At 42.9% G+C, this 27,262-nt stretch overlaps 1 protein-coding gene across 3 annotated transcripts in view; it reads left to right on the top strand.

Annotated features, from left to right (window-relative positions):
- The first annotated feature begins 5,049 nt into the window (after positions 1 to 5,049).
- Positions 5,050 to 27,262, top strand: part of LOC140714957 (E3 ubiquitin-protein ligase TRIM65-like) — a 59,373-nt gene continuing 37,160 nt past the window's right edge. For 2 of the 3 annotated variants that reach the window (XM_073026657.1, XM_073026656.1), the window contains exons 1-3: positions 5,050 to 5,495; positions 8,005 to 8,100; positions 22,899 to 23,132. In XM_073026657.1, coding sequence (XP_072882758.1) covers positions 5,082 to 5,495; positions 8,005 to 8,100; positions 22,899 to 23,132 — 744 coding nt within the window. In that variant the 5' untranslated portion in view covers positions 5,050 to 5,081. The remainder of the gene's footprint in view (positions 5,496 to 8,004; positions 8,101 to 22,898; positions 23,133 to 27,262) is intronic. The other variant, XM_073026658.1, reaches the window with a different exon arrangement.

Here is a 27,262-nt window from a genome sequence, read left to right as displayed (position 1 = left end):
TTGAATGGAATGGCTGACGACTTCTGAAAGTGGATAGTTTTAAAAGGGACCATATAACAATTACAGCACAGGAACAGGCCATCTCGGTGCTTCTAGTCTATGCCGACGCTTACACACAGCCCAGAACCCTCCATTCCTTTCCTGTCCATATACATATCCAATTTTACTTTAAATGACAATACTGAACCTGCTTCTACCACTTCTACTGGAAACTCATTCCACACAGCTACCACTCTCTGAGTAAAGAAATTCCCCCTCATGTTACCCTTAAACTTTTGCCTCCTAACTCTCAAATCATGTCCTCTTGTTTGAATCTCCCCTACTCTCAATGGAAAAAGTCTATCCACGTCAACTCTATCTATCCCCCTCATAATTTTAAATACCTCTATCAAGTCCCCCCTCAACCTTCTATGCTCCAAAGAATAAAGACCTAACCTTTCCCTGTAACTTCAGTGCTGAAACCCAGGTAACATTCTAGTAAATCTTCTCTGTACTCTCTCTATATTGTTGATATCTTTCCTATAATTCGGTAACCAGAACTGTACACAATACTCCAAATTTGGCCTTACCAATGCCTTGTACAATTTTAACATTACATCCCAACTCCTATACTCAATGCTCTGATTTATAAAGGCCAACATACCAAACAAAAGCTTTCTTCACCACCCTATCCACATGAGATTCCATCTTCAGGGAACTATGTACCATTATTCCTAGATCACTCTGTTCTACTGCATTCTTCAATGCCCTACCATTTACCATATATGTCCTATTTGGATTATTCCTACCAAAATGTAGCACCTCACACTTATCAACATTAAACTCCATCTGCCATCGTTCAGCCCACAATTCTAACTGGCCTAAATCTCTCTGCAAGCTTTGAAAACCTACTTCATTATCCACAACGCCTCCTACCTTAGTATCATCTGCATACTTACTAATCCAATTTACCACCCCATCATCCAGATCATTAATGTATATGACAGACAACATTGGACCCAATACAGATCCCTGAGGCACACCACTAGTCACCGACCTCCAACCTGACAAACGGTTATTCACCACTACTCTCTGGCATCTCCCATCTAGCCACTGTTGAATCCATTTTACTACTTCAATATTAATACCTAACGATTGAACCTTCCTAACTAACCTTCCGTGCGGAACCTTGTCAAAGGCCTTACTGAAGTCCACATAGACAACATCCACTGCTTTACCCTCGTCAACTTTCCTAGTTAGCTGTTCAAAAAATTCAATATTTGTCAAACATGACCTTCCATGCACAAATCCATGCTGACTATTCCTAATCAGACCTTGTCTATCCAGATAATTATATATACCATCTCTAAGAATACTTTCCATTAATTTACCCACCACTGACGTCAAACTGACAAGCCTATAATTGCTAGGTTTACTCTTAGAACCCTTTTTAAACAACAGAACTACATGAGCAATACACATCCCCGTTTCTAATGACATTTGAAATATTTCTGTCAGAGCCCCTGCTATTTCTACACCAACTTCCCTCAAGGTCCTGGGGAATATCCTGTCAGGATCCAGAAATTTATCCACTTTTATATTCCTTACAAGCGCCAGTACTTCCTCTTTAATTGTCATAGTTTCCATAACCTCCCTACATGTTTCCCTTACCTTACACAATTCAATATCCTTCTCTTTAGTGAATACTGAAGAAAAGAAATTGTTCAAAATCTCCCCCATCTCTTTCGGCTCCACACATAGCTGTCCACTCTGATTCTCTAAGGGGCCAATCTTATCCCTCACTATCCTTTTGCTATTAATGTAACTGTAGAAACCCTTCGGATTTATTTTCACTTTACTTGCCAAAGCAACCTCATCTTCTTTTAGCTTTTCTAATTTCTTTCTTAAGATTCTTTTTACATTCTTTATATTCCTCGAGCAATTCATTATTCCAACTATATACTACTACATATTCATTGCCTCTGATGAAAATTACAATAACCTAAGATGGTTTGTTTCTAAGATTATTGATCAATTGTACTGGAAAGTTTAAGTTCTGGAGGCTCTTATATATACAGCATGGAAACAGGTCCTCCAACCCAAGTTGTCCACCTTGACCAAGGTACTTTTCTGAGCTCATCTGACTTGCTTGCATTTGGCCCATATCCCTCTAAACCTTTTCTCCCCATGTACCTGTCAAAATGTCTCTTAAATGTTGTAATTGTACCAACCTTTACCACTTTCCAAATTCCAAATATCCAACACCCTCTGTGTGGAAAAACTTGACTCTCAGGTCTCTTAAATCTTTCCCCTCTCACCTTAAACCTGTGCCCTTTAGTTTCCTTAGCAGTGAGATTAGACATTTACAAGGATGCAGTTAAACTTCAAATCCAAGTTCCCATTGATCTGCAATGGCCCACTACTCACAGTTGCAAGTTTGATTTTATGTAGAAATCTAAATTACCATCTGTTGGAGCTGAATGGAAATTGTTAACAAGACCTTTGTTTGTTTTTCATTCCTAATTACCCTGGAACCAAGAGGCTGATAGTATATTATTTTAGCATGATGTGTCTGCAATCTCTTCAGCATTGAGATTAACCAAGGCAATGGTAAAGAACCAGAATCAGCTTATTATCACTAATATGTGCCGTGAGGTTTGTCTTTTTGTGGCAACAGTGCAGTGCGAAACCAACAAGTTACTATAAATAGTGCAGAAGATGAATAATGAGGTGGTGTTCATGGACCGTTCAGTGATCCGATGGCGGAACGGAATAAGCTGTTCTTAACACAACTGAAAGCTGAAGTAGGCCATTTATTCCCCCAAGATCCTTCTGCTATGTCATGAAATTATGGATGATCTCTGGCTCCATACCCCTGCCTTTTCTATGTATTAACCTTGCTTCTTTGTGGAGGCAGTAACATGAATTATCTGGTGATGTTTCATGCATTAAGAATGAAGCAAAGTACTTAAGTGTATGGAGATAGGTCATATTTTTCTTGTACAGAGCTTCAGTTTCTCCTCCCCACCATGGCCCTTTTGGTCAGTTATAACTATAACAGTTTATTCCACATTCAGCTACTGTAATGACTTTATTCATTTACCTGCAAGGTGTGTGTTTTGAAGACAATACTGCCATTCCCTCATCCATCCAAGAACAAAAGAAAGTAAGAGCAGGAGTAGGTCACCACACCCAGCCCCTCGATTCTGTCCCGCCTTTCAGAGTGATCATAACCGATCTGTGCTGTCCTTAACTCCTCTGCCGCTTCACCATAACCCTTAATTCCTGGATCTTTCAAATACTTACCTCCACCTTAAATACATCAAATGATCTGACCTCTGCCACCTTCTGAGGCAATAATTACAGAGATTACAGAAGAAATGTCTAAACACCTCAAAGTTATAAATAACTGGCTCCTTATTGTGTAGCAATATTTTCTTTTTGTGACTCTCCCACCAGAGGAAACAACTTGACCTGAATGGTTCTTCCTGCTGTGACACTGATTTGTTCTGAATAAATGCTGTCATTACATTTTGGAAAATATTTTAAACAGCTTGCTGACATGTCCCTACTTTCATTAAGATATTTTGCTCTCTTTTTGTATGACTGCCAAATCTAATGGAGTATATTGGTTACTTTTAAAGTGCTGTGGCATGGCATAATTTCCATTTGTTCATACTGATTCCATAAAATCCTATTCCTCTCTTGTCACCCCCTCTGGTTATAATCTTGCCCTACTGATTAGAGAAAATTCTTTTTGAAGTCAAGACCTTCAGTAATCTTAATTCTGCTATTTTCCCTTGTCACAAGAATTTAGGTGCAGCAGAATATAATTAGTGTCTTGATATTTGGGTTGATATTAATGCCCTTCTCTCTTCCTTTGGGGATTTACCACTTCCTTTGATCTATGTAGTAGTTCCTGCTTATTTTTGAAATGGCTTATTAGTTAATTTCAAAAGGCTTTGCAAGCAGGCTTTGAAAGACATTGCTCTCTTTAACCAGCATTTCAACCCCTCTGTTTTTTCTCATCAATTAGTCATATTGAGAAAGGAGATTTGTGAGTCCAGGCCTCAGTATGCATATTGGGGAGGCAATTTTGTTGCAATGGGGCATATGGTATATAGTTCCCCCTGGGGGGGGGGGGGAGGAGGAGGAGCACTCTTCTCTAGATCAGTACATTTAATAGCCTGACAAAGTACAACCTAATCATGGAGAATATTGTTTGCCACTTTCATGTGCAAGATGTGAAGTCCATCCATTGCAAGTTTTTGCTTGATTGTGGCTAAGCAAGTGGTAAATAAAGAATCTGAAGATGCAGGAAGAAGAGGCTAGTGACAAGGAGGATGGGGGAAATAAGCAATGGGTGTTTATATCTGTGATCAAGGAAGGAAAGAGCATGTGATCGAGTTGGGCTGGAGACCAGCTGAAGGCAACTGCCAGTATTGAGTGTGATGGTCTCACCATATTTTGTAAATTTGTGGAGAGCAGGAAGTGGAACAAGTTGAATAGTTCCATCAAAGCCATCAGATTATCGGCCAAATTCACTTTCAGACACCGCCCATTTCATCATTGGTGCCATACCTGTAGTCTCAATCACACCAGGGCATTAATAGAAATATTTATCAAAACATTTATCAAAAAAATATTTCTGACTATTTAGAGTGATCTACTGAGTAAGGGGCTGAATTAAATATAAGTTCATTCTAAGTTACAATATAGTTGGCTTTCGAAGCTGAACATTTTATTCTGTCCTATTGTTGGATGATACAAATCACAGTTCAAAGAGGACCCAGAAATGTTCTGTTTATCGTGAGATATTATGATTATTCTGTTAAAGAGATAAGCTGAAAAGGATGAATAAATTTAACAAGGCCTCAGACCAACTCCCTGCACTTAGCTCTATCCCGCCAGTGCATATAATTTCTCCGCACCGTCGCTCCAATATCACCGTCCGGCCCCCACTCCAACTATGCCACAGCCTCACTGATCTCGCCTCCGCGATCTCCCCGGCTCCCGCTTTGTCACCACCCATCTCTCTCTAGACTCCGCCTCTAGTTTCGCCCCCTTCGCTGGCTTGTTGCCGGAACTGCCGTCTCCTAGTCATGGCCGGGCTGGACTTAGAGGAGAAGCTGAGTTGCGCCATTTGTCTGGAACTCTTCACCGAGCCGGTGACCATGCCGTGCGGTCACAGTTTTTGCCGAAGCTGCCTGTCTGATTACCTGGACCGGCAAGAGCTGCGCACCTGCCCGGCCTGCCGGACGACATTCGAGCGGCGGCCCGAGCCCCTCTTCAAGAACCTGGTGCTGGACGACATGGTGAAGATGGTGAAGCTACTGAAGCTAAGTAGCGGGCAGCCGCAGCGTGTATCGGCCGAGCCAGCGAGCTGCCTCCATCACTCCAAGCCGCTCGACCTGTACTGCAGGGGGGATGGCCGACTCATTTGCTCCGCCTGCTCCATTGGGGAGCACCGGGGCCACGAGGTGGTGACGGTGGACGACGAGAGGGCCCAGCGGGAGGTCGGTGCACCCGGATATCTCTGTACGATATCTGTTCATTCTTGTCAGTGAGCTGAGTCCTACTTTCCATCGTTTGGTTTCCGACGTAAAACATTTCGAGGTTGCTTTCCACTGGTAGTGAACCTTAATGAACTTTGTTGCCTCTGCCGTCATCTAGACGAGGTACAACAGGTTAGCCATGGCCATATTGAAATGTTGGGTAGAGTTGAGTTCCCTAAAAGTGACTTCCATGGCACTAAACAGTCTGCATGGACTTCTCCATTCACAAGTCCTACTTTTCACCTTAAACCTTCCAACTTCCCTCCCAATTACTGATCTATCCCTTCCCCTCCACATCCGATTCTCCATGGCCAACAATGTACATTGTCTATACTTGGTTAGTGGGAGCTGTGTATTGTTATGACTGTGGATAATAGCCTCCATAGTATCCAAGACATCTTCAAGGAGCAATGCCTCAGAAAGATGGTGTCCATTATTAAGACCCCCATTACCCAGGACATGCCCTCTTCTCATTGTTACCATCAGGAAGGTGGTACAAAAGCTTGAAGGTACACATCGAATGAATCAGGTACAGCTTCTTCCCCCCGCCATCTGATTTCTATTTGGACATTGAACCCATGAACACTACCTCACTTTTTTTTTCTATTTCTATTTCTATTTTTGCACTATTTTTAATTTAACTATTTAATATATATACAATAATTAATTTATTAACTTTTTCTATATTTATGATATATTGCAACTAAGTTAACAAATTTCAGGATATTCAAAAACACAAAGTACACTGCAGATGCTGGGGTCAAAGCAACACGTACAAACAAGCTGGAGGAACTCAGCAAGTCGGGCAGCATCCGTGGAAACGAGCAGTCAACATTTCGGGCCGAGACCCTTCGTCAGGACTGAAGAGGCAGGGGGCAGGGGCCCTATAAAGAAGGTGGGGGGAGGGTGGGAAGGAGAAGGCTGGTAAGTGTCAGGTGAAAAACCAATAAGAGGAAAGATCAAGGGGTGGGGGACGGGATAGGCAGGAAAGGTGAAGAAGGAATATGAGGGGAAAGCACTATGTGTAGTAGAAGAAGGCAGAATCGTGAGAGAGGTGTCAGGCAGCTGGAGGAGGAGGCAGAGTGAAACTGGATGGGGGAAGGGAGAGGGAGGGAATTACCAAAGTTGGAGAATTCAACATTCACGCCAAGGGGCTGGAGACTACCCAGACGGTAATATGAGGTGTTGCACCTCCAACCTGAGTTTGGCCTCATCATGGCAGTAGAGGAGGCCATGTATAGACGTAGAAGTGGGTGGCAACCGGGAGACCCTGTCTGTTGTCGACGAAGTGGTCCCCCAATCTGCGTCGGGTCTTGCCGATGTGGAGGAGGCCGCACCGGGAGCACCGGATGCAATAGATGACCCCAACAGACTCACAAGTGAAGTGTTGCCTCACCTGGAAGGACTGTTTGGGGCCCTGAATGGTGGTGAGAGAGGAGGTGTAGGGACATGTGTAGCACTTACGCTTGCAGGGATAAGTGCTTTACTTTCACCTTTCCTGCCTATCCCCTCCCCCACCCCTTGATCTTTCCTCTTACTGGTTTTTCACCTGACTCCTACCAGCCTTCTCCTTCACACCCTCCCCCCACCTTCTTTATAGGGCCGCTGACCCCTTCCTCTTTAGTTCTGACGAAGGGTCTCAGCCCGAAACGTTGACTGCTCGTTTCCACGGATGCTGCCCAACCTGCTGAGTTCCTCCAGCTTGTTTGTACGTGTTACCGGTGATATTCAACCTGATTCTGATTCAGTGGAGTGGGAGCTGTGCTCACTGAAAATAAACCTGGGACACTTTTATCCATGTGTAAGGGCAGATGGAGACAATATAAGGCCTTATCCACTGAGATTTTGCAACTTTTCTCCCGAAAGCTGAACTAGGGGAGGAACAACTTTTTTCCCCTTCCCTCCGCTTCCCCTCTTCTGCTATTTCCCACTCTGGCCTTTACCTTTTCTCACCAGCCTATTGTTTCCCACTGGGTCCCCTCCTTTCCTTTCTCCTATGATCCACTCTTCTCTCCTATCAGATTCCTTCCTCTTGAGCACTTTCCCTTTCCACCCACCTTCACCTATCACCTTACAGCTAGCTTCCTTCCCCTCCTCCCCCCCAACTTTTTATTCTGGCCCCTTCACCCCTCTCGGTCCAGAAGGAAGGTCTCGGCCCGAAACACCAACTGTTTAGATAGATAGATAGATACTTTATTCATCCCCATGGGGAAATTCAACATTTTTTCCAATGTCCCATACACTTGTTGTAGCAAAACTAATTACATACAATACTTAACTCAGTAAAAATATGATATTCATTTTTCATTTTCATAGATGCCTCCTAACCTCCCAAGTTCCTGCAGCACTTTGTGTGTGTTGCTGAACTGGGCTGTTGGTGTAGAGAATCTGCTTATTCATATGAAGCATTACTTAAGTCCAGACCAAGGGTACAATTACTTACAAGCATCTCTTGATTAAAATGTTTTAGAAAGAACTTATGGCAAAACATGAGGAGATTGAGCGTCAAGAAAAGAAGACAGAAATGCGGATCAACACTCTGAAACAACAAAGCATTTCTATCAAGGTAATAACAGGTCGGCAGCAGTTATTTAAAATGGGAGCTTCGAGAGTGTCCATTGTACGTTGCCTATTAGTGGCATCAACAGAGCTTTACCCAGAGGGATTTCTTGCAGGTTGGCGGCAGTTATTTAAAAAGGGAGCGTCAGGAGCGTTTGTCCATTGTATAAGCTATCAGTGACGACAACAGAGCTCTACGAACTAAATAAAAGTACAGAAGGGATAAGCGGAGCAGCCATTATTGGGAGTAGGCCAGTGTCGAGAGTAGAAGCAACAGGCTTTAGCTCAAAAGAGGCTTCAGCTCTGTGTAAAACGTCTGTTAAGGTTTCCTTTTTGTTTTTTTTCCCTCTCTCACTGTACCATTTAAATGGTTTTGTTGTGCTCTTTGTGCTGGATGTTGGAGAACTGGGAGACCCAGGCTCTCCTGGGGAACTACATCTGTGTGAAGTGCATCTGGCTGCAGCTCCTTGAAGACCGTGTTAGGGATCTGGAGCAGGAGTGGGATGACCTTCACCTTGTACGAGAGAGCAAGAATATAATTGATCAAAGTTACAGGGAAGTAGTCACCCCGAAGTTGCAGAAGGTGAGTAGCTGGGTGACCATCAGGAGTCATGGAAATAGGCAGTTAGAGCAGAGCACCCCTGTGGCCATTCCCCTCAGAAACAGCCAGATGTCTTGATACTTATTGGTACTAATGACATAGGAAGGAAAAGCAATGAGGTCCTGAAAAGAGAATTTAGAGAGCTAGGTAGAAAGCTGAAAAGCAGGATCTCCTGGGTAGTAATTTCTGGATTGCTGCCTGTGCCACGTGCCAGTGAGGGTAAAAACAGGATGATTTGGCAGATAAATATGTGGCTGAGAAGTTGGTGCAGGGGACAGGGCTTCAGGTGCTTGGATTATTGGGATCACTTCTGGGGGAGGTATGACCTGTCAAAGGTGATGGGTTGCACCTGAACCCAAGGAGGACTAATATTCTTGCAGGCAGGTTTGTTAGAGCTGTTGAGGAGGTTTAAACTAACTTGGCAAAGTGGTGGGAACTAGAGTGAAAGGACAGATGGTAAAAAAGTAAAGAAGGCATACAGTCTGTCAGGAAGGACAGGCAGGTGATCAGACTTAGTTGCAGCCAACAGGCTGAGTATCAAATCATTAAGGATGCAAAATCAGAAAGGACAACAAATGTGGTACTCAAGATGTTGTATCTAAATGCGTGTAGTATAAGAAATAAGTTGGATGATCTTGTTGCAATATTACAGATTACCAGGTATGATGTTGTGGCATCACTGAATTGTGGCTGAAGGATGGTTGTAGTTGGGAACTGAATATGCAAGGTTACACGTTGGATTGGAGGGATAGGAAGGTAGGCAGAGGGGGTGGTATGGCTCTACTGGTAAAGAATGGCATCAAATCAGTAGAAAGATGTGACAGGATTGGAAGATGTTGACTCCTTGTGGGGTGAATTAAGAAACTACAAGGGTAAAAGGACATTGATGCAGTTATATACAGGCCTCTCAACAGTGGCTGGGAGGTGGACCACAGGTTACAACAGGAAATACAAAAGGCAAGTCAAAAGGGTAGTCAGGGAGATTTTAACATGCAGATTGATTGGGAAAATCAGGTTGGTAATAGATCACAAAAGAGTGAGTTTGTTGAATGCCTAAGAGATGGCTTTTTAGAGCAGTTTGTCGTTGAGCCTACTAGGGGATCAGCTATACTGGATCGAGTGTTATGTAATGAACCAGAGGCAATTACGGAGTTTGAGGTAAAAGAACCCTTAGGAACCAGTGATCACAATATGAATTGAGTTCGACTTGTAATTTGATAGGGAGAAAGTGAAGCCTGAGGTAGCAGATTTTCAGTGGAGTAAGGGAAATTACAGTGGTATGAGAGAGGAGTTGGCCAAAGTAAATTGGAAGGAGCTGCTGGCAGGGATTTCAGCAGAGTAGCAATGATGTGTGTTTCTGGCAAAAATGAGGAAGGTGCAGGACGTGTATATTCCAAAAATGAAGAAATACTCAAATGGTAAAATGGTATAACCATGGGTGATGAGGGAAGTCAAAGCTATTATAAAAACAAAATAAAGGGCATACAACAAAGCAAATATTAGTAGGAAGATAAAGGATTGGGAAGTTTTTAAAAACTTACAGAGAGCAACTAAAAAAACCATTAGAAGGGAAAAGATGAAATATGAAAGCAAACTAGCAAATAATATCAAACTGGATAGTAAAAGTTTTTTTCAAGTGTTAAAAATAAAAGAGAAATGAGAGTGGATATAGGACTGTTAGAAAATGAGACAGGAGAAATAATAACGGGAGACAAGGAGATCGCAGCTAAACTAAATGAGTATCTTGCATCAGTCTTTCACTGTGGATGACACTGGTAGTATGCCTGATGTATATGAAGGATGAGAAGTGGGTGCAGTTACTGTTACAAGAGAGAAGGTGCTCAAAAAGCTGAAAAACCTAAAGGTACATAGGTCACCTGGACCAGATGAACTGCAACCTAGAGTTTTGAAAGAGCTAGCGTTAAAGATTGAGGTGGCATTAGAAATTATCTTTCAAAAATCATTGGACTCTGGCATGGTGCGAGGGGACTAAAAAATTGCAAACATTACTCCAGTAAGAAGGCAGCAGAAAGGAAATTATAGACCAGTTAGCTTGACCTCAGTGATGTTAGAGTCAATTGATAAGGATGAGATGTTGGAATACAAGAGATTACAGGTAGGATGGATAAAGGAGATGCAGTAGATGTTGTGTATTTAAACTTTCAGAAGGCCTTTGACAAGATGCCACACATAAGGCTGTTTACCAAGTTAAGAGCCCATGGTATTACAGGAAAGTTACCGGCATGGTTAGAGCATTGGTTGATTGGTAGGAGGCAACGAGTAGAAATAAAAGGATCCTTTTCTGGTTGGCTGCCAGTGACTAGTGGTGTTCTGCAGGGGTCGGTGTTCGGACTGCTTCTTTTTATGCTGATTATAAATGATTTAGATGATGGAATGGATGGCTTTGTTGCCAAGTTTGCAGATGATATAAAGATCGGTGGAGGGGCAGGTAGGGTTGAGGAAACAGGTAGAATGTAGAAAGACTTAGATTAGAAGAATGGGCAAGAGAGTGGCAAATGAAAAATACAGATTTGCAAAATGCAGGGTCATGCACTTTGGTAATAGAAATAAATGTGCAAACTATTTTCTAAACTGGGAGAAAATCCAGGAATCTGAGGTGCAGAGGGACTTGGGAGTCCTTGTGCAGAACACCTAGAAGGTTAACTTGCAGGTTGAGTCAGTGGTAAGGCAGGCAAATGGCATGTTAGCATTCATTTCAAGAGGTCGAGAATACAAGAGCAAGGATGTGATGCTGAGGCTTTATAAGCACTGGTGAGGCATTACCTTGAGTGTCGTCAATAGTTTTGTGCCCCTCATCTTAGAAAAGATGTGCAGGCATTGGAGAGAGTCTAGAGGAGGTTCACAAGGATGATTCCAGGAATGAAAGGGTTATCATACGAGGATGGCTCTGAGTCTGTGCTCACTGGAATTCAGAAGGATGAGGCTGGATCTCATTGAAACCTTTCGAATGTTGAAAGGCTTAGACAGAGTAGATGTGGAAAGGATGTTTCCCATGGTGGGAGAATCTAGGACAAGAGAGTACAGTCTCAGGATAGAGGGGCACCCTTTCAAAAAGAGATGTGAATACATTTCTTTAGCCAAAGGGTGGTGAATTTGTGGATTTTGTTGCCACGTACAGCTGTGGAGGCCAGGTCAATGGGTGTCCACTCTGTCTATTCCTCTTAATATCTTGTACACCTCTATCATGTCTCCTCTCATCCTCCTTCTCTCCAAAGAGTAAAGCCCTAGCTCCCTTAATCTCTGATCATAATCCATACTCTCTAAACCAGGCAGCATTCTGGTAAATCTCCTCTGTACCCTTTCCAATGCTTCCACACCCTTCCTATAGTGAGGCGACCAGAACTAGACACAGTACTCCAAGTGTGGCCTAATTATAGTTTTATAGAGCTGCATCATTACATCGTGTCTCTTAAACTCTATCCCTCAACTTATGAAAGCTAACACCCCATAAGCTTTCTTAACTACCCTATCTACCTGAGAGGCAACTTTCAGGGATCTGTGGACATGTACTCCCAGATCCCTCTGCACTACCAAATATCCTGCCATTTACTTTGTACTCTGCCTTGGAATTTGTCCTTCCAAAGTGTACCACCTCACACTTCTCCGGGTTGAACTCCATCTGCCACTTCACAGCCCACTCCTGCATCCTATCAATGTCTCTCTGCAATCTTCGACAATCCTCTACACTATCTACACCACCACCAACCTTTGTGTCGTCTGCAAACTTGCCAACCCACCCTTCTACCCCCACATCCAGGTTGTTAATAAAAATCACGAAAAGTAGAGGTCCCAGAACAGATCCTTGTGGGACACCACTAGTCACAACCCTCCAATCTGAATGTACTCCCTCCACCAAGACCCTCTGCTTTCTGCAAGCAAGCCAATTCTGAATCCAGCTGGCCAAACTTCCCTGGATCTCATGCCTTCTGACTTCCTGAATAAGCCTACCGTGTAGAACCTTGTCAAATACCTTACTAAAATCCATGTAGATCACATCCACTGCACTACCCTCATCTATATGCCTGGTCACCACCTCAAAGAACTCTATCAGGCTTGTTAGACATGATCTGCCCTTCACAAAGCCATGCTCACTGTCCCTGATCAGACCATGATTCTCTAAATGCCCATAGATCCTATCTCTAAGAAACTTTTTCAACAGCTTTCCCACCACAGACGTAAGGCTCACTGGTCTATAATTACCCGGACTATCCCTACTACCTTTTTTGGATAAGGGGACAACATTCGCCTCCCTCCAGTCCTCCGGTACCATTCCCATGGACAATGAGGACATAAAGATCCTAGCCAGAGGCTCAGCAGTCTCTTCCTTCTTCTCGTGGAGCACCTGAGGAATATTCCGTTAGGCCCCGGGGAATATTCCATCAGGCCCCTGGGACTTATCCATCCTAATGTATTTTAACAACTCCCAACACCTCCTCTCCCTTAATATCAACATGCTTCAGAACATCAACCTCACTCATATTGTCCTCACCATCATCAAGTTCCTTCTCATTGATGAATACCGAAGAGAAGTATTCATTGAGGACCTCGCTCACTTCCACAGCCTCCAGGCACATCTTCCCACTTTTATCTCTAATCGGTCCTACCTTCACTCCTGTCATCCTTTTGTTCTTCACATAATTGAAGAATGCCTTGGAGTTTTCCTTTACCTTATTCACCAAGGCCTTCTCATGCCCCTTTCTTGCTCTTCTCAGCCCCTTCTTAAGCTCCTTTCTTGCTACCCTATATTCCTCAGTAGACCCATCTGATCCTTGCTTCCTAAACCTCATGTATGCTGCCTTCTTCCACCTGACTAGATTTTCCACCTCACTTGTCACCCATGGTTCCTTCAACCTGCCATTCTTTATCTTCCTCACCAGGACAAATTTATCCCTAACATCCTGCAAGAGATCCTTAAATATCGACCACATGTCCATAGTACATTTCCCTGTAAAAATTCATACCCTTTGCCCTTCCCCAATTAAAAATTTTCCTGTCCTCTCTGATTCTATCCTTTTCCATGATAATGCTAAAGGCCAGGGAGCGGTGATCACTGTCCCCCAGATGCTCACCCACTGAGAGATCTGTGACCTGACCCGGTTTGTTACCTAATACTAGATCTAGTATGGCATTCCCCCTAGTCGGCCTGTCAACATACTGTGACAGGGATCCATCCTGGACACACTTAACAAACTCTTAACAAAAAGGAGGAGAAACAAAAAAGGATCAGCCATAATTGAATGGCGAAGCAGGCTTGATGGGCCAGATGGCCTAATTCTGTTCCTATGTCTTGTGGTCTTATGGCCTTATAACTATTTAATAATGAAAGGAGCAAACACGAGGAAATCTGCAGATGCTGGAAATTCAAACAACACACACAAAATGCTGGTGGAACACAGCAGGCCAGGCAGCATCTATAGGAAGAAGCGCTGTCGACGTTTCGGGCCGAGACCCTTAGTCCTGATAAAGGGTCTCAATAGACAATAGACAATAGGTGCAGAAGTAGACCATTCGGCCCTTCGAGCCTGCACCGCCATTTTGAGATCATGGCTGATCATCTACTATCAATACCCGGTTCCTGCCTTGTCCCCATATCCTTTGATTCCCCTATCCATAAGATACCTATCTAGCTCCTTCTTGAAAGCATCCAGAGAATTAGCCTCCACTACCTTCCGAGGCAGTGCATTCCAGACCCCCACAACTCTCTCGGAGAAGATGTTTTTCCTTAACTCTGTCCTAAATGACCTACCCCTTATTCTCAAACCATGCCCTCTGGTACTGGACTCTCCCAGCATCTGGAACATATTTCCTGCCTCTATCTTGTCCAATCCCTTAATAATCTTATATGTTTCAATCAGATCCCCTCTCAATCTCCTTAATTCCAGCGTGTACAAGCCCAGTCTCTCTAACCTCTCTGCGTAAGACAGTCCAGACATCCCAGGAATTAACCTCGTGAATCTACGCTGCACTTCCTCTACAGCCAGGATGTCCTTCCTTAACCCTGGAGACCAAATCTGTACACAATACTCCAGGTGTGGTCTCACCAGGGCTCTGTACAAATGCAAGAGGATTTCCTTGCTCTTGTACTCAATTCCCTTTGTAATAAAGGTCAACATTCCATTAGCCTTCTTCACTGCCTGCTGCACTTGCTCATTCGCCTTCAGTGACTGATGAACAAGGACTCCGAGATCTTTGTATTTCTCCCTTACCTAACTCTACACCATTCAGATAATAATCTGCCTTCCTGATCTTACTCGCAAAGTGGATAACCTCACACTTATTCACATTAAACGTCATCTGCCAAGTATCTGCCCACTCACCCAGCCTATCCAAGTCACCCTGAATTCTCCTAACATCCTCATCACATGTCACACTTCCACCCAGCTTAGTATCATCAGCAAATTTGCTGATGTTATTCTCAATGCCTTCATCTAAATCGTTGATGTAAATCGTAAACAGCTGTGGTCCCAATACCGAGCCCTGTGGCACCCCACTAGTCACCACCTGCCATTCCGAGAAACACCCATTCACCGTTACCCTTTGCTTTCTATCTGCCAACCAGTTTTCTATCCATGTCAATGTCTTCTCCCTGATGCCCTGAGCTTTGATTTTACCCACCAATCTCCTATGTGGGACCTTATCAAATGCCTTCTGAAAATCGAGGTACACTACATCCACTGGATCTCCCCCGTCTAACTTCCTGGTTACATCCTCGAAAAACTCCAACAGATTAGTCAAGCATGATTTACCCTTGGTAAATCCATGCTGGCTCAGCCCAATCCTATCACTGCTATCTAGATATGCCCAAAACATCGACAGCACTTCTTCCTATAAATGCTGCCTGGCCTGCTGTGTTCCACCAGCATTTTGTGTGTGTTGTTTGTAATAATGAAAGGAGTTGTATTTGTGGTGTACAGTAAGTCCCCTGGTTAAGAACGTCTGACTTATGGACAACTCGTACTTAACGAACAGACTGCCATAAAGCCTATTAAAGATCTGAGTTAAATACAATGATTCATAATAACAAACACACACACACTATTTTGTGACGCTCATGAAAACATTTCATGGCTTCAGCTTCTCTTATTTACCCCTGTAACCATGCCTCCGAAGCGTAAATCTGATGCAAGTGCTGGTGATGCATTGAAGAAAAGGAAAACGATCACGATTGAAAATAAAGTGGAAATATTATAGCAATCAGAAAAGGCGAAACACCATCAGTCATTGGAAAAGCGTTATGCTACAGTCGGTCAACAATCGGAACAATTTTAAAGGATAAAGTGAGAATAATGAAGCATGAGAAAGGCCCTGCACCGGTGAAAGCTACAATTATTACTAACCAAAGTAGTGGTTTGATTATTGAAATGGAAGGGCTATTGATAATTTGGTTAGACGATCAAAATCAGCGTAATGTGCCTATTAGCCTTACTTTAGTGTAAGAAAAGGCTCAAAGCCTTTTCAATGATTTAAAAACTGCATGTGCAGCAAGTGAAGGTGATTGTGATGAAGAATTTGTTGCGAGTAGGGGTTGGTTCAATTGTTTCAAAGTGTGGGCAAATTTACATAATATTAAAGTGCAAGGTGAAGTAGCGAGTGCCGATGTAAGTGCTGTGAGTGATTTTCCTGAAATCTTGAAAAATTATTGAGGAGGGAGTTGATTTGCCAGACCAAATATTTAATGTAGACGAGACTGTCTTATTTTAGAAAAAAATGAAAGGACCTACATTTCGAAAGGGGAAAAAGATGCACCAGGGCATAAGGCATTAAAGGATAGGGTAATGTTATTGCTTGGGGGTAACGCATCCAGAGATTTCAAGCTTAAGCCTTTGCTTGTGTATTGCTCCTGAAATCCAAGGGCACTTCGCCATGTCATTAAGGTATCTATTCCGGTTATTTGGAAGGCAAATGCAAAGGCTTGGGTTACAATTCCCATCTTTAAAGATTCGTTCTTGAACCATTTTGTCCCTGCTGTTGAATGTTATTGCATGGCCAAGAAAATTCCTTTCAAGATTCTCCTTGTGCTTGACAACACATCCGGACATCCAAGCACTTTAGATGACCTTCACCCCAATGTAAAGGTTGTATTTTTACCCCCAGCACCTTATCACTACTTCAGCCAATGGATCAGGGAGTCATAACCTACTTTAAGGCCTATTATTTACGGTGAACCTTCTCACAAGCTGTCAGGGCTACCCAAGATGATGTGATGAGCTTAATGGAATTCTGGGGGATTTATAACATCTATGATGCCATCAAAAATATTGCTGATTCTTGGGATGAAGTGAAGCAGTCAAATATGAAAGGAGTGTGGAACAAATTGTGCCCCCAATTCACGCATGCTTTTCAGGTGACAATATCGCCGTAGCCAGGCAAGCTGTGGTTGATACTGGTAATCAACTGCAGTTAGACAACAGTGAAAATAATGTCATAGAGTTACTCAACACCCATGCCGAAGAACTGATCAATGAAGACCTTATGGAACTAGAACAGCATATGATAGCATTTGAGGAAGAAGACTGAGACCTAAAAACTCCAGAACCGGAAAAAATTTTTGAGGAAAGAGTTAGCTCAAGCCTTTCGTCTCATTGAAGCAGGGATGGCAAAATTAGAGGAGCAAGATCCTAAGACAGCGAGGTTCACCAAAGTTTACAGTACAGTTACCAAGGGCCTCAGCTGCTACAAGGCTATTTATGATGAGAGAAAGAAAAGCTCTGTACAAACTTCCCTTGATGCCAACTTCAAGAAATTGACTTCAGTAGTTAAACCTCCCACCCCCAGCATCAGAATCAAACCCTGACTCTCCAGCACCAGGTCCATCCTGTCCAACACCAGGCCAATCATCTTCAACAGTAGCCATATCTCCATCATCTTCTGCATTTTAGAAACATAGAAAACTTACAGCACAAAGTTGTGCCAAACAAGTTGTCCCTACCTCAGAAATTACTAGACTTACCTATAGCCCTCTATTTTACTAAGCTCCATGTACCTATCTAAAAGCCTCTTAAAAGACCCTATCGTATCCGCCTCCATCACCGTTGCCGGCGGCCCATTCCACGTACTCATCATTCACTGAGTAAAATAACTTACCCCTGACATCTCCTCTGTACCTACTCCCTAGCACTTTAAACAATGTCCTCTTGTGGCAACCATTTCAGCCCTGGTAAAAAGCCTCTGGCTATCCATATGATCAATGCCTCTCATCATCTTATACACCTCTATCAGGTCACCTCTCATCCTCCTTCGCTCCAAGTAGAAAAGGCCGAGATCACTCAACCTGTTTTCATAAGGTATGCTCCCCAATTCAAGCAACGTCCTTGTAAATCTCCTCTGAACCCTTTCTATGGCTTCCACATCCTTCCTGTAGTGAGGTGACCAGAACTGAGCACAGAACTCCAAGTGGGGTCTGACCAGGGTCCTATATAGCTGCAACATTACCTCTCGACTCCTAAATTCAATTCCACGATTGATGAAGGCCAATACACCATACGCCTTCTTAACCACAGAGTCAACCTGCGCAGCTGCTTTGATCGTCCTATGGACTCAGACCCCAAGATCCCTCTGATGCTCCACACTGCCAAGAGTCTTACCATTTATACTATATTCTGCCATCATATTTGACCTATCAAAATGAACCACTTCACACTTATCTGGGTTGAACTCCATCTGCCACTTCTCAGTCCAGTTTTGCATCCTATTAATGTCCTGCTGTAACTTCTGACAACATCCACACTATCCACAACACCTCCAACCTCTTTGTCATCAGCAAATTTACTAACCCATCCCTCCACTTCCTCATCCAGGTCATTTATAAAAATCACGAAGAGTAAGGGTCCCAGAACAGATCCCCGAGGCACCCCACTGGTGACTGACCTCCATGCTGAATATGACCCGTCTACAACCACTCTTTGCCTCCTGTGGGCAAGCCAGTTCTGGATTCACAAAGCAATGTTTCCTTGGATCCCATGTCTCCTTACTTTCTCAATAAGCTTGCATGGGGTACCTTATCAAATGCCTTGCTGAAATCCATATACACTACATCTACTGCTCTTCCTTCATCAATGTGTTTATTATCATCCAATTATTAATGTTATCATAACGTTACCTCACGAATGCCCCTTCTGGTATGCAAGACATCGATGGAATGAGAGAAAGTGTTAACCTTTAATCATGATCATTTTTCTTTTTTTCTATCTAAACTGTTTTAAGAACTGTTTCTTTTATGTTTTTTTCAGTACTGTATACCTACACACACACAGATTCTCTTTCTTTGTCTTCAGTACCATATGTAGTTACTTTTATTATTACTGTATTTTAAGATGTTTTAGCACATTTGGAAGTGTTTAAGTGTTCTATATGCATAGAAAGGTAAAATATATACTATATACTAAAACAAACATTTGACTAACTGATGCTAAATAAGAACTGTATGTACCTGTTCCGAATTACTTACAAATTCGACTTAAAGACATACTTAGGAATGGATCTCATTCGTAACCTGGGGACTGCCTGTATATTTAACAATTCAATGTGTCTCAAAGCCATGTGTGGTCAGGAAGGTACATTTAGAGTAATAGAGCAGCCATTGTGCACGTAACGGTTCCATTCGTAACAAACTTTTCCAACTCAATGAATCCGTGCTACCTGATTACACCTATGTGATCAATTAACCTCGTCAAGATCCCCATTACGCTTCTGACGTTTAGGGCAGCAAAGAAGGTCCTCCATCTCTGTCTGTCTTTGGCTGTCCTCTCTATTGTGCCCCAGGTGTGGTTTAGGACTCTCAGTCGACACAGATACAGAAGGATTCTTCATTGCTGTTTCCGTAACAATATTTTTTTGACCAGTCAGGGAGATGAACACCCTGAACCTTGAGGACCAGTAGGCCACTCTTGGTCTGGCCTCTACCCTTTGACCTGTTTGGCATGGTGACCTTACATGAACCAAAGCACAAGGTCCTGACTCCAGCCGACATAGCTCCCCAGGTTATTTAGGCTCATAGCCTCCAAGCCCTACAACAAGGTTATTGTCCTCTTGGAGGATTGATTAACTTACTAGCCTGAATGTCTTTGAAGTATAGGAGGAAACAGGGACACTCAGAGGAAGCCCCATGGTCATGGTGAGAATGGACAAACTCCTTACAGGCAGTAGTGGGAATTGAACCCAGGTTGCTGGCACTGTAGTAGAGTTACACTAAATGCTATGCTACTGTGCTGCCCCTATTCTGTTACCCAAAAGTCATTCTCACAGTTCCTTCCATTTGCAGGATGAGTGGTGTTTGTTTTCTTGATAAGTGGTGATAGCAGGTTGTGTTGTGATGTGGGCACTGTGCACAGCAAGGTATAGCAACTAGCAGCATCCCGTTGACATTGGTTGGTCATCAAATGAAAGATCTCTCCTGCTCTTTGAATAATGGCATGGGGTATTTTCCATCAGAGAGAACAGGGGAGGAGCCGCTGCAGTTACAGGACCGGCATCAGCTGAGTTTTTCTCAAATCAGTCAAAGGGGCTTAAGGTCACAAGCCCCTGAATGGGGATGTGAGAGATTCCAGTTAAGCTCAGCAAGTCTCAGCTGAAGAGCAGAGAGGGAAGGGGTTGGAGGGTAACTTGGTAAAGGCAGTTCTGCATTTCAGTTTTGTATTTGCTTCCTATTGTTCATCCGTCTGTTATTTAAATCTGAGTTCCCTGAAGGTTCTGTGGGTTTATCAGATGAACAGCCAAGCTGTTTGGCTCATGGAAGTGTTGGGCCCAAAGTCCATCGAACTTGAGACTGTTGAGGTGGTGAGGGTATATGAGAATTCCCTAGCCCTTTGTGTGGGAAACTTCCTGCCATCACTTTGTCAGCTTTGTTCGAACAATAATATTGATTCAGGGCCTTGGACAGGGAGAGAAGAGCAGGTTAGGAAAGGAAATGTGAACCAGGTGAGATAAAGTGAAGATTTGTAAAAGTGTGACCTTGAGGAGGTTTCACAGAACAGTTTCACGCATGCGCATGTGGATTTCTTATTAGTGGATTCAGTGATAAGGCAGTGTGGAATGGGTAATGTATGGCAACATTTTAAGTTTAATATATGCATACTGATAATTAATCTAGAGAGAACATGTATTTTGTAAACCAATAAGAGTATTGATTTCTGACTTAAAATTATTTTCCACTTTTATACATCATATAATCTTTTATTTGCCAGTTTGTCTGGTTGTCCTGTGATATATATTGCCTCTTGGTCCTCCTGGCCTGAAGTCTTTTGCCTTCAGTCTCTGTCTCTGTCTATCTGTCTGTCTCTATCTCTGTCTTCCCCTCCGACTCTCTCTGCAGCTTCTCGCTCATTCAAGCCGTCTTACCAGATCATGATGCAACCAGTTAAGGATGTTTTCAACAGTACATCTGTAGAAGTTTGTTAGAGTATTTAGCGACAAGCCAAACCTCCTTGACCTCCGAAGAAAATAAAGACTCTATTCCCCATTAATAAAGGCCCCATTCGGGGTCAAACCTAATTGGAGGGGACAGGGTGGTTCTAAACGCAGCCTGAGGTACTCCCCATTCCTTTAATAATCAATGCTCGTTGCCTTCTGAGGAGGATGTTGAAGCTCCTAGCCTTTACTTGAATAGTAGGGAGTGTTATTGCTGCAACAATATAAGCTCTGTCGTTTGCATGAGGTAGAAAGGCCTCAGGTGCTGGTAAGAATTCTCAGATTTGACCTGAGGAAGAGCAGGCAAGCTTCTGTACTGGTCTTGGCCCGAAATGTTTATTTCCCTCCATAGATACTGCTTAACCTGCTGATTTGCTCCAGAATTTTGTGTGTGTTGCTCAAGATCTCCTGCATCTGCAGAATCATATGTTTGAGGAATGTCTCTGTCTTGTTAGTTGTCCATCCCTCTGATTCAGAAGATGGAAGAAGCTTGAGTATGACTTGTTTTACTTGCAGCAGTGTTGCACCAAGGAGTTGCCAGAGTGGCGTCCTGCTCCAATGGGAAGAAGTTTCAAGATGATTGGAGAATAGGCTGTTCTGCACAGATCTAACAGGATGTGTATGTGGACACAGTTTTAAACACACAGGCAAACTAGCACAAAGAAAACCTCTGGCTACAGTCCTTTCCTTGGCCCCTACCCTTCTACTACACTATCAAAATCAATCCCATACAGCTGAGAATGACAGAGACTTACCTGAACAAGTGATGGCAAATAGATCATGACCAATACCAGCCCAGTGTATGTATGGTTTAGGATATTTCATGTTAAGTACAGTCACCCTCATCAATTAATCTCTGTAACAGAGTCATCTGAAAGGAGAACGTTAATCTCCCTGCTGTCTAGAACATTTCTGGGGACTTTGTGGTCCATGATTTGTGTTATCACTCTTAACACAGGGGTTCCTAAACTTTCTTATGCCATGGACCCCTATCATTAACTGAGGGGTCTATGGACCCCAGGTTGGGAACCCCTGCACCAACAAATTGAAAGAATGGAGAGCAGTGATTGGATGAAACAATGTATAGTGAGTTGCACTCTCTCCTGTGCACTCTAGGATTTTAATTACGTTCTAATGCATTATACAGTAAATAAGAAAAATGTTAAAAATAGAGTGTTGTATGGCATTGTGATAAAGGCCCAAATAATTCACCTGGTGGCACATTAATTAAATAAAACTGCCACCCCCCCCGCTCCAACCACTGTTGGACTTGCTAACACGTGGTGTGGTTAAGTATTAACTGCCCTTTGAAGAGGTCACATGTAGCCCAAAATTGGCCAGCTATTAATGCACATGAAGCACTGACACAGAATCTAACCTTTTGGTTAGAGATAAGTATTGGCAGTGGCACAGGGGAGCTTTTAAATAGTGTTACTGAGTGGTGAAGAATGAGTGAGTGGAAACACTAACTGATTCCACTGCAGTCAGAGCAAACACCGGCAGATGCTGAAAATCTGAAATGAAGGAAAAGGTTGGACGTGCCTATTGGGTCTGGCAGAGGCAAAAGAAACATTCCAGGTCCTTGATTTTCCTGAGAACTGAGAAAACCTGAAAACCAGCAAATTTAAGTATACCTGAATTCTAAATTTTCTCAGGTCTGAACAAGGTTCTTTAAGCTGAAATATCACTGCTGTGTCTTTCCTATGATACTGCCAGACCTGCTAGTGTTTCCATTGTTTTCTGTCCCTTAGCTGATTGCAATGTTGGCTTGTTTCCAGGACTCAGTTTCTCGAGTGCAAACGAGTTACGTCAACAAGTTTAGTACATTGGCAAGGGAGCTGGAAGAGATGAAGGCCAAAGTGATTGAGTACATAGTGACCAAGGAAAATAGCTCTCTGGAGCAGGTCAGCAGCACCTTGGAGAAACTGGAAGAGAGGTACACTGAGCTGAGGAATGCCAGGCTGAAGCTAGAGACCACACTGAAGAGCAATGACCCATGGAAGATTTTGCAGGTACGTCTGGTCCGTGGGGAGCTATCAGAGACAATTTTTTTTCTTTTTTAAAAAATTTATTGAACAAACACATATCTACAAACAAGCAACACACACAAAATGCTGCTGGAACACAACAGGCCAGGCAGCACTTGCTGTGTTCCACTAGCGTTTTGTGTATGTTGTTTGAATTTCCAGCATCTGCAGATTTCCTCGTGTTTGCTCTACAAACAAGCATCGGCTATCAGTCCACAGTTCACTGCACAATGGTAAATACCTATATTAACAATACTGGGGTAGAAGAGAGTAGGAGCAAGAGAAAGAAGAAACAAAGAGCACAAACATACAATTACATACAAACACAAACATACGCATGATTTACATACTTTACATCACCCCTCAATGTAGATTTACATCTATTTTAAATAAAATCGCAATCCTCAGTAAATCAACTCAAGTCCTACATTTTACCAGGCCCCTGTATGGGCCTTTCACTGTGTCAGGTACACTATAACAGAGTTCCATCTTTCCAAGTAAAAGAGTCCATTTTCAGTTGTAAACTTGCAGTGATATTTTCCATGCAGTTCACTTCTTTCAGTCTCTATCCATTGTTCCAAAGTGGGTGGGTGAGATTTAAGCCAGTTAACAGTTATCATTTTATGATCAATCAGAATCAAGACTCTTAACATGTATAGTTTATTCTTCTCTAATGCAGAATGCAGGAGGTTGCCTAAAATTAAATGACTAGGTTCAAAGAGTGTACATATCTAAAATCCTTCTTATTTCCTCAGTGACCTTGTACCAAAATTCCCTTAATATGGGACAGTCCCAGGATATATGTGCAAAATCTCCCACTAGGCCACATCCTCTCCAGCAAAGTCTGCTGTTTTCTTCTGTGTATAATGATATTACTATCGGGGTTTTAAAGTACCTCATCCTTATTTTCCAAGCAAATTCTCTCCAATTGGGACTATTTAAGCATTTATGCCATGACTCCCAAGACCTCTCCCACTCTTCCTCTTCTATTATGGTATTTACCTCCAATTCCCACTTATATTTAACATTTAACGTGTTATCCATTGTATCCAAGTGTTTTTTTTTATATATACAAGATACAATTTTCTGGAATATTCCCCAGGGTGCTCCACGAGGCGAGGGAAGAGATTGCTGAGCTTCTGGCTAGGATCTTTATGTCCTCGTTGTCCACGGGTATGGTACCGGAGGATTGGAGGGAGGCGAACGTTGTCCCCTTGTTCAAAAAAGGTAGTAGGGATAGCCCAGGTAATTATAGACCAGTGAGCCTTACATCTCTGGTGGGAAAGCTGTTGGAAAAGATTCTCAGAGGTAGAATCTATGGGCATTTAGAGAATCATGGTCTGATCAGGGACAGTCAGCATGGCTTTGTGAAGGGCAGATCGTGTCCAACAAGCCTGTTAGAGTTCTTTGAGGAGGTGACCAGGCATATAGATGAGGGTAGTGCAGTGGATGTGATCCACATGGATTTTAGTAAGGCATTTGACAAGGTACCACATGGTAGGCTTATTCAGAAAGTCAGAAGGCATGGGATCCAGGGAAGTTTGGCCAGTTGGATTCAGAATTGGCTTGCCTGCAGAAAGCAGAGGGTCCTGGTGGAAGGAGTACATTTGGATTAGAGGGTTGTGACTCGTGATGTCCCACAAGGATCGGTTCTGGGACCTCTACTCAAACTCCAAGGCAGAGTACAAAGTAAATGGCAGGATACTTGGTAGTGTGGAGGAGCAGAGGGATCTGGGGGTACATGTCCACCGATCCCTGAAAATTGCTTCACAGGTAGATAGGGTAGTTAAGAAAGCTTGTGGAGTGATAGCTTTCATAAGTCGAGGGGTAGAGTTTAAGAGATGCGATGTAATGATGCAGTATAGGAAGGATGTGGAAGCATTGGAAAGGGTACAGAGATTTACCAGGATGATGCCTGGTTTAGAGTGTATGCATTATGATCAGAGATTAAGGGAGCTAGGACTTTACTTTCTGGAGAGAAGGAGGATGAGAGGAGACATGATAGAGGTATACAAGATATTAAGAAGAATAGATAGAGCAGACAGTCAGTGCCTCTTCCCCAGGGCACCACTGCTCAATACAAGAGGACATGGCTTTAAGATAAGGGGAGGAAAGTTCAAGGGGGATAATAGAGGAAGGTTTTTTATTCAGAGTGGTTTGTGCGTGTAATGCAGTGCTTGAGTCAGTGGTGGAGGCAGATACACTAGTGAAATTAAAGAGACTACTAGACAGGTATATGGAGGAACTTAAGGTGGAGGGTTATATAGGAGGCAGGGTTTAAGGGTTGGCACAACATTGTGGGCTGAATGGCCTGTACTGTGCTGTATTGTTCTTTGTTTTATCCCATACTTTAAATGTATAGTTAACCCATTCATTCTGAGACTTAACATTCTTCCACACGTTTGGATTTAAAAAGCTAAAGATAACTCACCAATTGAATTTCGCTCTATGTGAACCCGTCTTGAATCCACGTCTTCTCTGATTCATGACACAATTGCTCTTAATTGGGTAGCCCAATAATAGGTCTTTAAATGAGGTAAAGCTAAACCTCCCTGTTTTTTATTTGAGTATAACACTTTTAGTCTCACCCTAGGCCTCTCTTTCTGCCATACACTGTAAACCTACTGATGAGTCTGTCCAACATTTTAAACATAGGTATAGGAACTATTATGGGTAGAGCACTGAAAAGAAAAAGAAACCTGGGCAAATTATTTATCCTGATCATTTCTACTCTACCTATCAGTGATAAAGGAAGCATCTCCCAATGTTCAAGATCTCTCCTCACTTGATTAATAAGTTTAACATAATTGGCTGCAAAGAGCTAGGAGGAACTATGAGGTAGACTAACCCCCAAATATCTGAAGTCCTGTTTTGGCCAATGAAAAGTCACTTCATCATCCAGCTGGCTTTGCCCTGTAATCATCATAGCTTTAGATTTTGCTTTGTTAACTTTCTATCCATAGACCTCAGCATAGCTTCTCAAACATTGTATAAGCATGGGGACTGATGAAAGAGGGTTCTTTATAAAGAGAAGAAAGTCATTTGCAAATAAAGCTATCTTATGGGTTATATCTCCTTTATCTGTTATACTCAATTTGTTCATTTTGCCTTATTAACTCAGCCAGTGGTTCGCTGCTTAAGGCAAATAATATCAGGGATGGGGGGCTCCTGATTGGTTCCCCTTTTGAGCCTGAAGAAATTGGAACAGTATCCATTTACTCTAACCCTGGAAATTGGATCTTTATTCAGTATCTTCATCCAACTTCAAAATGTTGCATTAAAACCCATTTTTCTAAGGTATAGTCTAAGTCAGGGGTCCCCAACCATTTTTGCACCGCGGACTGGTTTAATGTTGACAATATTCTCGCCGACCGGTGGGGCGGGGGTGGCGGGGTGTTAATCACGACCGGAATATAAGTGATAAGTCAACTAAGTCACTTGTAAGTGGATAATACACTCAATTTCGTTTCTAAAAGGGTATATCTAATGAATTTAATATTAAACACACAGCGCATATTTTCTCCAAATGAAAATATACAATCATTGCAACACACCAATACCACTAAATCAGTGGGATCCCTGGGCTTGTTTCCCTGCAACAAGACTGTCCCATTGAGGGGAGATGGGAGACAGCGATACTCGACGGGGGTTCCTTATGTCCAGTCTATTCCACAATTTAGTTTTCATTGCAGAAAAGCCACTTCGCAGAGATATGATGTTGGAAATGGAAGCAACGTTTTCATGGCTATATCAGGATATTCAGCCTTGACTTTGATCCAGAATGCCGGCAGAGATGTTATGTCAAACATACTTTTTAGGCCACCGTCATCTGCAAGCTCAAGAAGTTGATCTTCTTCCCGTGCTGACATGGATGACGCATGAGTAATGACCTCACGTGCGTTCAAGTTCAACAGTGGGTGTGACAGGGAATGCGGAAAGGTGCTGCTGACTCATATTATTTCATATCACCAAATCATATCGTTTCCTCGTGGCCTGGTACTGGTCTGCGGCCCGGTGGTTGGGGACCACTGGTCTAAGTATATCCAATCCACCCTATCAAATGCCTTCTCGGCAGCTAAGCTAAGAAACATTGAAGGGTGGATGGATCTCTGTGC

The sequence above is a fragment of the Hemitrygon akajei genome, chromosome 22 (assembly GCF_048418815.1).
Source record: "Hemitrygon akajei chromosome 22, sHemAka1.3, whole genome shotgun sequence".
In the NCBI taxonomy this organism is placed as follows: domain Eukaryota; kingdom Metazoa; phylum Chordata; class Chondrichthyes; order Myliobatiformes; family Dasyatidae; genus Hemitrygon; species Hemitrygon akajei.
Note: the sequence above shows the minus strand (reverse complement) of the source record. Positions and strands in the feature narration are given on the sequence as shown.